Source organism: Podarcis liolepis, assembly GCF_965112155.1.
Source record: "Podarcis liolepis genome assembly, chromosome: 3".
Lineage (NCBI taxonomy): Eukaryota > Metazoa > Chordata > Lepidosauria > Squamata > Lacertidae > Podarcis > Podarcis liolepis.
Genome location: NC_139557.1, coordinates 87,287,667 through 87,300,690, shown reverse-complemented (window position 1 = coordinate 87,300,690; position 13,024 = coordinate 87,287,667). Strand labels below are relative to the sequence as shown.

The window sequence follows — 13,024 nt, the reverse complement described above, 5'->3', positions numbered from 1 at the left end:
CATTTTCAAAGACAAAGCAGAACATGTGATGCAGTTACTGGAGAGTGTGAGTCTAAAACTGGGACTGAGCCTGAGGGGAATAACTGAGAGGCAACAGAACAACTTGCATCAACAAAAGGCAGGGGGGAAACACAGGTGTGTTCTAGAGAAGTCAGTTTACTTCCCTCAGTTTGTCATTCCAGTCTTTGACCACAAGGCAAAGCAAGATCCCTGGCTAATGACCTTAACCACCAATGGGAGAAGGTGAGATATAAATGTAATTGATTAATTAAGGCACTCTGGGAGGCTTTTTGATTGAAGGCAGGTAGAAATGCTCTAAATAAATAATCCGTAAGTGAAGGCAAAATATTCTAGGGCACTACTGAGAACTGTACTGAATAAGGTGCCCACCAATGTCAATGTTCTGAAGAGTTTAACAAATCAAAAAGAAGGGTTGCTGAATCATCCATTAAGGCCTACCCAAATACCACACCACTCAGTTTAACATCTTAAACATTCTTACCTGAAATATCTGCAATCTGTTGCTAGCTTCTTGAGGTGGTGTATTTGGAACCATGGGTCCCTCCTATAATAGGCAAAATGCAGCCAATAATTAATATATATTTAAAAAATAACTCTGAATCCTATGCCCCACTCAACACACATAGATATCACAAGGACTAGATGAATTTCATGTTATACATAGGAATGCATGTGGAATTTGATTTCCATAAATTCCAATGCAAACTGGTCTGATTATCTCCTATAGCAGAATACAACTATCTTTCAGATTTTGCACTTCTCTGAATTTTGGTGCCGCTCTTGGGTAAAAAAAATACTTCAATACATTAAAAATAAATAGCTGTAAAATAAAATAAATTTAGAGATGCACATGTTGCGATAAAATATACATTTAAATCCGTATTTTTGGAATTTATTTATATCCCAATATGATTTTAATGCAATTTTTTAAAAGAAACACCTTCAGATGAATGTAGAAAAAGGAGAGAAGTTTATTAATTTATTAATAAAGGCATGCAAAACTGATATAGGCTGGAAACAAACTGACCATCATAAGTTATAAGCCTTCATGTATTAGACTGCCTATAATACATATTCTAAAACAGAACAGCAGAATTGTTTTTGACTGGATATTATAATTTCTGCTAAAACCATATATGACCTAAATTTAATTTTTTCAAACCACTTGCTTTTTCTTAATCATAGTGCTTTGCTTTGTTCAACACAAGACAAAGTTAGATGAGACAGTTTACTTATGTATAGTGTGAGATATATATGTGTCTTCTCTGCAAACTGTTCAAATAAATTACCATTTCATATGCTGTTTCATAGCTCGACACATCCTCACGGAAAACCTCAACAGCCTCCAGTAGCTGGCTCTTAAACTTGGGCTGCACTTGAATCAGCTCATCTTGAACACTGGCCTACAATATAAACGGATGTTCAAAAACTCCAAGAAAGTAGCGCCCGTACAGTTTCAACTTTATCTATTCAAATGTGGATGGGCTGCCCTCCAACTCTAGGATTCAGACAGCAAATGTCAGTATGACGTAGAAATAAACTGGTTTACAAGTTGCCTCTTCAGAAGGATTCCAAAATACATGGAGCAGAAGAATTACACAGAACTAAAAAACAACCAGGTCTGTATCATGTAGAAAGAAGATTTTGAGAGCATCATGGGCCAAAAGCAGCTCAGTCAGTGGAGTACACTGATGGAACCCAGCTGGTTCCCCCCCCCCCATTGTGTCCATCCCACACTGTCTTCCTTATTACCTCTCCCCTCCCCAGAAGTGGCAGTGACCAGGCAGCTGGAAAGCAAATGTCTACCACGCTGGGCGGGTACTACTGTCATGGGTGCATGGATGAGGAGCAAAAGTTCAAGTTCAAGTGAAAAGTCCTGGAAGATCATAAAGGGAAGGGATATGCATCTTGCAGCCATGAGCCAGAAGAGGTAACTTGGTTTGGAAAGAAATGTGAAACATGGCTGTTAGAATCATAGAACTGTAGAGTTGGAAGGAGCCACAAGGATCTTAAAACAAACAATTGAGGAACACAAATCTCCAGTCCAGAAGCACCATAGAGATCCATAAAGCAGAATTGTTGATGTTGGAGCACAGGCCAGATGACCTTATACACTCTAAAGTGATACTAATGAACTTTAATGAACTGCCATTAATTAATTCTCATATAAAGGGTGTATGTTTCATATACTTACAGCTTTGCTTTGCAGCTTTATGAAAGAGTACCGTAATGTATCAACTCCTTCTGATTCCTCTTTTGTCACTTCAACTTCAAATCTATTTAAAATTGTATAAGCTTCCTAAAAAGAAACAAAGCAAAGAACAGAATGCCTCACAATTCATATAGTCAAAAAAGCAATGCCAACCCCAACTCTTTGTTTTTTTAAAACTTACTTCAATGGGCCCCATAGTCATATCCATTTCTATTTCCTTGTCTCGTATATGAGCCAGCGCTTCCATAGCAAATCTGACATCATCTAAATCTCGAATTGGTCGAGATAGTTTTTTCAAATATTCTGCTATAAATGTTATCATGTCTTGCATTTTCTTCTTGTACTCCTCATTTAAATAGCGGCAGAGTAACATTTTCCATGCTTTAGCTTCAATTGAGAGAGCCAATTTCATTGGTCCTATGGAAAAATTACAGTCTCTAGATCATACTGTACACAGAAAGCAACTACCTTTTGCATGTCACACATTGAAAGGAAATTGCACAGACAAGTTTAAAACAAAACAGCCTAGTCAGCAAAATTACAACCTTTAGGCTGTGACCCAAAAATTTTCTGCAAGTAGTTTTGCATGCCAAAGGGACTTTGGATTTGTATTTCCTAACCAACAGCTTTCAGAGGAGTCTCTTCAAAATGAAGGCTGTGCATTCTTCAGGCATGGGTCTACAGGATGCAGCAGAATCTCAAATCCACAAGCGGAAACTTAATGAGTCTTTCCTGTTCAGTTTGTGCTAGATGATCAAAGCCCTGCTTCTTTAGATTTTGGTTATAGTTAGTAAAATAATATATGTTATTACATTTTCATGCTTTAGTCTCCCTTTGATCTCCTTAACAGAGCCCCCTGATGTCAAGTATCTAATTGGAGTTATGTAACAATTAGAGCCAATAAATTCAGTCATGGAGGGAGGGGATGTTTCCACTGTGTAATTATTTCCTATAACAGGGCTAGAACTTAAGAATCAAGAGAAGACCTAGCAGTGCACAGAGGTTATTCATCACATGTTCCAAGAATGTGCAAAGCGGCATGTAGGGCTGCCTGTGCTGGCCCTGCCCACCTCTGCCTTCAGACATTGGACAGATAGTATGAAGAGGAAACCTAAGCATGTTCAGCTGATTGTGCATAGCCTCTTCTATCCTCAACTTGAGGTCTCCATCGCATGGAGCTGTCGGGGTGCTCAGAGCTCCCCAGCCTCTCCATATGTTCACAGAGCACAGTTCACAGATACAGTGGTACCTCAGGTTAAGTACTTAATTCGTTCCGGAGGTCCGTTCTTAACCTGAAACTGCTCTTAACCTGAAGAACCACTTTAGCTAAGGGGGCCTCCTGCTGCCGCCTCACTGCTGCTGCCACGCGATTTCTGTTCTCATCCTGAAGCAAAGTTCTTAACTCGAGGTACTATTTCTGGGTTAGCAGAGTCTGTAACCTGAAGCATATGTAACCCAAGGTACCACTGTAATAACTTCTGTATTGGACTTTAGAGATGAGTGGGTTATTTCCTAACATTATATGGTTGGTTACTGGGCTATGGCATGATCTTTAGTCTGCCTAATAATTGTAGTTCAAAGTAAAATTTCCACAAATGCCAGATTTGTGTTGCTATAACAAAATTTCAACTCAGTGCTATGGCTGTAAAAAAAAAAAAACGTATTAAGGCATTTCTCTAGGATGGACAAAAGACAATCTGAAGACCTAGAAACAACAGGAAAAGATCAATTCAAGATTGCAAGATCAACTTACAATTGAGACAGCTATTCCAAGCACTGCTCAGAAAAGCAAATAACTTGTTGCCCCCAAAGTGACAATTTATTTTCCTGCGCATTGCACATAAAGAAAATGGTTTTCATACCTGTATTCAGTTCAATGGGGCCAACAGAAATTGTAGGTTTTAAATCTTCTATCTCTTGTTCAAAGGTAGCGTAATGAAGAATCTCTGACCTGATCTCAGTCAGAGATGGGTTACTGGCTAAAAATTGCTGTAAGCAGTTGGAACGGATTATTAACATGAATTATTTTATTCTGTTAAAGCAGTATTCAGTATTGTAGTGTTACTTCAAAGGCTACATAAGGAGTGTGACACATCCATATAGCAGCTACATCAGAGCTGCAAATAGCAGCTTGCCCAGGACATATTGCACTGGCCTGCATTGAGTCCCCCACTCCAAATCCTGCTCTCCATGGATGCTGCCACCTACCAACTACCAGAATAACCCAGGAGCCTATTCCACCCGCTTAAAGTCAAGATTCACATTGGGAACAGCCCTGCACTTCAGTTTTCAGCCCACAAATACAATACAGCACTTGTGTTCAGCTCCTCAAGCAAACTTTTTTCCTTCTGCTTTCTGGTAAAAACTGTGAATGTTGTTATATGAATAGGGTAGGATTTGAGGGGATTCGTGTGAGTCCAGGTCATCTGCACCCAGGGGACACTGACACTTAAGAGACCCTATGCACTAGCTTTTGAACCATGAACCAAGTTGAGTAATAAGAAATGTAGTGCTTAAAATCACAACGAAGGCTCAGAATTTACCTGAACTTTCGCATCCCTGTCTTCTGTCCACAGAGCTTTATATTTTTGAAAGTCTTGCAGCGCTTCACTAGCTGCTTTCCGTACAGAGTTTACCGATGAGGACAGAAGCACAACTAACTTGGAAATATCTTTGTGTTCTGCCACTCCTGGATAGAAATTTCTCAACTTTCTTGCAGGATATGTCTCTTCTGGTGTTTCTGAGAAATATGGTTAACAACATAAATTCTGTAGCCTCTCTTTACACTCCCCTTCCATATATCAAAGCAGAGCAAAAACGTAAACAGCAGAAATCTACACTAATGAATATGTATTTCTTATTGAGCATAATCCGTAAAAAAAAATTCACTGAGATTTAACAATTTTTTTATTTTTTTTATTTAATAGACTGGGTTACTACTTTACATTTCCTGGATTGTGCTCTCAGAATCTATTATACTTACTTATGTATTTCTTAGAAATAAAGACTACTTGTGTTTTTTGTTAATCTCTCTGGCACTCGCCGAGGCTTATTTCTTTATCTGGAATATATATCCTTTGCCTACTAATCAACGATATCAAGGGGGCTTGCAATATAGTCAATGTACAATAAGGATGACAGAGGACCTGAATACATTTGTTTAGGATAATGGTCCAAATATCCTCTCTTTAGATATACACTTTTCCCTTCTTCCCTCGCTGGCTGGCAAGCAGGCCCGTAAAAACAAGGGTTTTGGCCACACGCACACACAGCAAATGTAAGTTGCGCTAGACAACTCTCTAAGGTATGTTCGGGTTCGTGGGGCAAAAAGCAACACCATAGGATGCACCAAGTCCCCTCAGAACACACCCTTTCTGCTCTCACTAGTTCCGCAACCCAAGAGGTGGTATCTAGTTGGCCTTGCTCATTGCTGGGGTCAGACTTTTTAAAAATTAAAGTGGCAGGAAGCTAAAGTCTCAGTTGCTAATGGCGCCACTGCTCTTTTGCCATGGTGCTACTGGGTTGTTTTCAGGGGTCATTTGGGTGCAGGATCCTCTGGGGTGCACTGGCCTGTGCAGGATCCTCAGGGGTGCACAGGATCCTAGACCCGAGAATCAGAAGTTGAACAGGTAATACATAAGAGGGGGTGTTTTATCCACAACACAATGCACATGCCACTTAAAAATTGGGCATTTCACAGTATAAATGCCCAGCTGGAAAGTAGGCTGGGTTAAGTGTAGCTTTAAAGAACAGTTTTGAAATTTTGGAAGAAATGGCACTTTGTAATGGAAAAGAGGAGCAGAGGCTACTAACTTACTTTCTTCTTTTCTCGCTTTCCCTCCTATTGAGCTGGGTGATGCAGCAACATTGCTTTCCAGGGTGGTACTGGATCTTGGCGGGTGGTGCAGCTGTCCCCAGTGTGCCACCCCACGGCTTACATCCAGTGTCAACTGAATCATGCGGTTGATGGCTTGCTGGATATCATCCAAACTAGGCACCATTACCTATGTAGAACACATAAATGCTTTCCATTAGACACAATGCAACTGTCTTAAACCCAAATGTAACTCTCTTAAACCCAGACACAGTTTGGCAAGCTTTTGCCGTCAGCTGCCACCTACCAACTACCAGAATAACCCAGGAGCTGTGAGTTCTCAGCAAGAAGCTCTGGGTAATCTCATTTTAAAAAATTAAAATCATCTCTAGTTTTTGTATGTGAGTTGTATACTACTTCATCCAAATCTTCAAGAAATTTATTGAACAGCACTGCAAAAGTTAAGATAATCAGAAGAAATTAAGGAGTTCGCTTTCTTGATTGCATAAATCACTTACAACATTTGGAATAGCTAAGTGCACTTCAGCTTTTAGAAATGTAATAACATCTTCGGGTTTAGTAGTTGCTGTCTGAGGTAAATAGGGTGGTCGTCCAAATGAGCTGGAGCTGAAAAAGAAACAGGAAATGTTTTATTGATATGCCACTACAAAATGCCAAAATTGTGGGGGGGGGGGGAGCGGACTGGACAGAGGGCACGCCAAGAGGGTTCTGTGGGGCAGCAAGGGGGAGGTTGAAGAGAGGAAGGGGGAACATCCTGCTCTTCCAAGACAGGGAAAGTCTGGTCAATTGATGTTTGTTTTCTTATGCCAGTGGCAAAAAAGTACTAGCATTTTGTGAGTTGTGAAGGAATAGGACTGAGTCTTGTGGGAAAAGAAAATCCACTTCAAGATTTGAGAAGACAACTTGTTCAGTTCAGTTCAGTTCAATTTATTGTGTTTAGTGAGCAGCCATTACAACCTGTGTGGAATTTTCTTCACCACACAAAGCCTCTTTTACCACATACCTTGAAACAAATATTCGCTTTTTAAGGGCATCCAAGGATAATCGAGTAGCTTTCTGTAGGCTGTCCAGCAACTGATGACTAAAATATGCAACTACTTCTTTGCATTCCTACAATTAAGAAGAATGTGTTCCTGTTAAATATATCCAGAAAACAGCCAACACTTTATCTCTCTTCTCTTTGTTTCTTCAAACCAATAGATCAGTTATCTAGGTATTACTGAGTTGATCACAGGGGATTCTTGTGAGACAAAATGAGATTTGACTTAGAATCTTCTTACGTCCAGTAAAGCACCAGACCAGGAAACTCACACCTTGATCCTTCATGGTACAGATCCTGCTTTGCCCTTCTATCTGCCCCAAACCCTGGGACTACTGAACTTGCCCTTGCTTGACCTCAGTGATGGCCATTCCCATAGTTCAGGACAAAAGACTGCAATCCCACTCTCACTTCTAAGTACCCCCAAAAGAATGGAGAGGGGGGAAAAAGCTAAATAACATTTGAAAATTGTCTGTACAACTTGTGTAATAGCTTTGCAAATAATTTTCTGTTCAGTTTCAGTAATGTGCATCCTGCACTATATATCCGGTTACTCATTTGCAATGGAATACCTTTTTAAACTCATCTTCCTTCTCACTGTCCTCAGCGTCTTCACTACTAAGGATACCTGAAGACGCAGAGGTCTTCTCGTCTGATGAACTTCCAAATGCTACATGCTTCCCTTCTACTGAAAATAAAATATAAAATAAATTTAATATAGTTCATTCAACTGATAGTCCTGTGCAGAAGTTCATACCAAACACTGTACATACGATGAAAGGGAAAGGATTACTGTCAGCTATTAATGCACTAAGACCTACTTTTTCCATAAGATTTTGCATACGTAAAGCACAATACATATAGGCCTCATCCCTGCAACCAATACACTACAAAATTGAGGTTAATAGGTCATGTAGGTCGAGCCTTTCCACAGTGGGCCCTATGTATATAAACCCCTCCACAAATGTTAATTCAATCATATAAAGGTCAGACAAAAACTGGGTAGGAACAACATGGGAGGCAGGCAGGCCACATTCACCCCAATTCTTCATCAGGTGAATAGCAGACATGGCTCACACTTAGCCCCACTTTGTGCACCACTGCAGCTGAGCCAGCCCTTGGCACCAAACATTATCCCAAAGTAATGGATCCGATTTGCCAATTTCCCTTACCTATACTGCTCTAATATTCCAGAGACCGTTTCACCTTGGAGACCTTCTGCATAAATGGGTACAGTCTAGCCTGAGATTTATACCGTCACTAGATGCTATTGGAATGGCAATAAAGTTGCACACCACAACACTCTTCACAGCTGTGCAAGATTCCAGGGGTTACAGTCGCTTACTCGGGGTTCATGTTTAACTTTGGAAATAAGGCAGCACAGCCGACACTGTGGCGTCTTTACAATACAGTGGTACCTCTGGATGCGAACGAGATCCGTTCTGGAGCCCCGTTCACATCCTGAAGCGAACGCAACCCACATCTGCCCGTCTGCGGGTCGTGATTCACTGCATGATGTCATTTTGAGCGTCTGCGCATGTGCAAGCGGCGAAACCTGGAAGTAACACATTCCGTTACTTTCGGGTCACCACGGAGCGCAACCTGAAAACGCTCAACCTGAAGCATATTCAACCCAAGGTATGACTGTATATGGTTTATTTACACACATCTATATAACCTGAGCCTACTGTGGCGGGGTTTAAGGCGTTACACTCAAAAAGGGTCTGGTTTCCTCCATAAGCACAGCCCTGAATTCAAAAAGAAATCCTCCATGGTTCTCTGAACCTCTGCAGCTGGCAATATTTTGCATGCTGCCCCTTCCCTCCAGCCCAGCAAAACTCTAAAACTCTGTCTTTCTAAATAATCATTCTGGCACAGAGCCATTCCCTTTGTCACATCTAACAAGCCATCTTTAGTGGCCATCACAAGGCTGGCTCTTGTATTTTTAACATGATAAAGTCAGTGTATTACACCCAGGAATTAGAAGCGGGGTCCAGGCATCCCACAAACCTATAATGAGACTTTCCAAGGCTCAAGCCCCTCTCTCAGAACAAAACCATTCCAGGCAACCTGCCCTTCAGAAAGAATAGAGAACTTTCCCAGTGGCTCCTGCTGATTTTGATTACCGAACCAATCAGTTTTCAAGTTGTCTACCCAATGCACATATTCTGCTACCAGAGATCTTAAATTCTTCTCTGCCTGCACTAGAAGAAATGTCACTTCTGACTGCAGTGCACGAGATTTCATACCCCAATGAATGATATGTGCCTTTGTGGTGGCATAGTCCAGTCTTATCATCACATATGAAGCTTCATCCATGGTACAGAGTGCTACAATGCCAGTCTTGCCACCTAAAGTTCTAACCAATTTAAGCTTTGACTTGTGACATACTCCATGCACCCTGTACCATCGGTTCTCAGCAGCATGCACTGCAGTCTCCAGACTTGTGTCTAGCAAGGCACCCAGGTATTGTACGTGATGTGTTGGTATCACCTGACTCTCTGTTGCAGTCATGAAAAACCCATAGTCCTCTGGTCTCAATACACCAATGAAGGAATGATGATGACCAGATCATGACGTTGTCTAAGTAAGGGTACAAATGTATTCCTACCTGCTGTGGATAAGCCACAACAGTCACCATGATCTTTGTGAAGACCCCAGTGCCCACTTGAGAACAGCTGGTCTCAAGTCAGGCACTGAATAGGAAGAAGTGTACTGAGGATTGCATTGCAAAATGCCTATTTGAGCTCCAGCCTGGATAAAGAAGCAGGCTCCTAACAGATCACAAATCTACCAGTCACTGCTGGTGTGATGAACCAGGAAGGCAGGCAGGCAGGCTGAATTGGGTGGGGTGGCAGAAAGATGTAATGAGGAACAATAACAACAGTGTACAGGCTATTGGCAGAGCATGGGAGTGCAAGGGATGGAAGCTCCTGTGGAACATGCACCAGAAATGATATCTGCTTTTTAAATATTATTTTTTATATTTGTATCACTACTTTTACAATACTGTTCTGCTGTTTTTATGTAGTATTTTTGTATACTGCATAGAGATTTTTAAATTTGGAGCAGTTTAGAAATGCTTTTGAATAAATAAATGAATGTCACATTTGAAACATTAAAAAAACAACCTTCTTATAATCATTGATAGTAAGGAATCTTATATATTCATCTAATCTTGGACAAAGAACACACACACCTCACCGAGAAAGGGAAAAGAAAATGTGCATAAATAATGTAACTACTTGGGTTTTGTTGAACATTTCACACAAGGATATAAAAAAATACCTTGTGTTTGAAATTTTCTCACAGATGGTTTTTTAGTACGCTTAACTTCGTAAATATGCTCAAATATAGATATCAGTTCTTGCACAGCATCTTCTATGTGTCTGCTTCTGTTGTTTAATATTTCAGCCCATTCCTTGGTGCATACCTGTTCATGATATACAGGAAGAATGTTTACAATACTGGGGGGGGGGGGAATCAGAACACTTGGCGAAGGTAGTAATTCCGTTAGTTAATACAGTGGTACCTCGGGTTACATACGCTTCAGGTTACAGTGGGAGGCCCCATTAGCTAAAGTGGTGCTTCAGGTTAAGAACAGTTTCAGGTTAAGAACAGACCTCCAGAACGAATTAAGTTCTTAACCTTAGGTACCACTGTACCAATATTATATCACAAATGAAAACTTATTTTGAAATGTATTTAATTACTTATGGTTACAAAAAGTGACACATTTTAACTCTGATCTACACATATCACTTCTGAAGATTCAAAAGCAATAATCTTATATTTACCACTACCAGTATTTTAATATTATCAGAATATGAAGTGCTTTAAACCAGAACAAATCATCTGGCCTTAAAGTTTGAACAATCAGTCTTATTAGATATTATTATTCAAAAAGATCATATTCTTCAAAAAATATCATATAAGGAATGAGTTCCTATGGCAACTGTGGAGGTTTCCCACCTTACAGGAACCTACTCAGTTGCTGAACCCAATACGAAGATCAATCCTAGACAACCAAGACAAGACATCTGTTGCTTCACTCAGGTAATACGCAAAACACACACCTAAGACAGATTTTGCCATAATTTTACTTCTTAAACCTGAAGTTGGTTCCAAGGCAAAATTAGCAGCCCAGGTGAATGGACAAGTTTGATATTGCTGTGGATACCAACAAAATCCTACAAGTCTTCCCTCTCCTCTGCCTTAACAGGTATCTCATGTTGTAATATACAGTTATTGACTCACACTTGCATGCCTAAAAGGGTTAACGTGAGACCTGAGATCACTTTGCCAGTGTGGGTGTGGCTTAGTTCAAGGGAAGCAGAGTGACAGCATCCAGCTCATCTGTCTCTCCCCAGAAACCAGTGTAGTTTACTTTTTTCATTCAAATCCAGCTCATGCAACCATGTAGCTTGAACCAAGTGACAAGGTACCCGAAGGGTTGGAATAACCCTGAGAGTTTTGGCACAAAGCTACCTAAGAATCTCAATACACCAGCAACCAATTTTTAATGAAATTTATTAAGAATAAAAAATAAAGGAAGAGGACGAATGGAAGATGCAGAATGTTGCTTCAAGAAAATAACAACAAGAATCTTTTAGTTCAAGTCTATATAACTGATAGCTACTTAGGAACAGGATTCTGGTCTACTGGTGTATAAAGTAGTAGCCCTGATGGTCAGGTGAGGTGAGAGGCAAAGGAGGGTATGAGAACTAATCAGTAATGTTGTTGCATGCTCACACACACAATCAATCAAAGTGACAAATAAAAATGTCTATTTGGAAATATATTTGTTCCATTAATTTTTTTAAATTGTGGTCACCTCATTGCGTGCAAGCAAATCCTCCACTTTTGTTGGACTTTCTGGTAGTATAAGTAATAGGGTATTTGCCATATCTTTCATTGTTAAATCAATCTGCATTTCGCTTAAGTCATTAATCTGTTAAAAAAAAAGGTAGTTAATAACATGCCAATGTCTTTCAAGGGTTTCCACAACAGTATTATTTCAGGAATCCCATATATTTTGATTTTGAGGGGCAAAAACCTAACTCACCCCAAAACATCAATGAAGTTAAAGTACAAGGGCTGTGATTCAAATCCACACAACTAGTTTCACATGCCCACAGAATTTGAGCCCCCACCCCCGCTTTGCCCTTGTCTTCACATGCATGGGAAGTCCCTAATTCACTAAGGGTTTGAGACCCATTGGCTACCCTCACCTGGTTTAGCTGGCCAGTCAAAGCCATTCCTGGGCTCTGGCTGCAGTCACATGCTGATAGCTTCTAGAAGCCACAGGTGAGTGCTGAGTGCAGGATGGGTACCAAAGGTGGACAAACTACCCCAGAAGGAACACAATGTGTCCCATACCAGAGGTAGTACTCTTCCCCTAACACTCCATACATCCCAAGCTGATGGTGCAATATTAGCAATAAAACAACAACAAAAATCTGTTGAACACATGTTCAAAATCAGGTTTACCTTCTTCAAAAGCTGATTAAACATTTTTATGACTTCATCAACTTCTTGGAAGAAGCTATCTAAAGTCAAAGATGACCAGGTTAAAATGGTAAGCCCTTGCCTCAGCACAGATTCTACCTACAGAAAGTAGGAACAAAGACAGGAAAAATAGGCATTTATTGTGAATGCTATAGCATATAACAAATCATAATGATAGTCAAGTATTTCACTAAGGGTCAGTAACATTTTGAAGCCTTTCTTTATTATACTGTGTAAAGTTAAATATAATAATCATAAACATTTTCTCCAATCCTAATAAATTTATTCTTAAGCTCACAAACATGGAATCATCTTTAGTTTCTCTATTCTCTCCTTTTGTCTAATTCTACAATATCTATATATATTTTTCAAATCAAAATCTGCAACAGATCCCCTGTGGATTAGTATA

At 40.1% G+C, this 13,024-nt stretch overlaps 1 protein-coding gene across 3 annotated transcripts in view; it reads right to left on the bottom strand.

The window, feature by feature from the left end:
• Nucleotides 1–13,024, bottom strand: part of DNAH8 (dynein axonemal heavy chain 8) — a 146,196-nt gene that overhangs the window by 96,946 nt on the left and 36,226 nt on the right. For all 3 annotated transcript variants that reach the window (XM_083497165.1, XM_083497167.1, XM_083497166.1), the window contains 13 exons: nucleotides 12,598–12,714; nucleotides 11,942–12,058; nucleotides 10,396–10,540; nucleotides 7,680–7,792; nucleotides 7,072–7,178; nucleotides 6,566–6,674; nucleotides 6,051–6,237; nucleotides 4,777–4,973; nucleotides 4,096–4,222; nucleotides 2,415–2,650; nucleotides 2,216–2,320; nucleotides 1,311–1,424; nucleotides 503–565 (listed from right to left, as the gene is read on the bottom strand). In XM_083497165.1, the coding sequence (XP_083353291.1) occupies nucleotides 503–565; nucleotides 1,311–1,424; nucleotides 2,216–2,320; nucleotides 2,415–2,650; nucleotides 4,096–4,222; nucleotides 4,777–4,973; nucleotides 6,051–6,237; nucleotides 6,566–6,674; nucleotides 7,072–7,178; nucleotides 7,680–7,792; nucleotides 10,396–10,540; nucleotides 11,942–12,058; nucleotides 12,598–12,714 (1,737 nt within the window). The remainder of the gene's footprint in view (nucleotides 1–502; nucleotides 566–1,310; nucleotides 1,425–2,215; nucleotides 2,321–2,414; nucleotides 2,651–4,095; nucleotides 4,223–4,776; nucleotides 4,974–6,050; nucleotides 6,238–6,565; nucleotides 6,675–7,071; nucleotides 7,179–7,679; nucleotides 7,793–10,395; nucleotides 10,541–11,941; nucleotides 12,059–12,597; nucleotides 12,715–13,024) is intronic.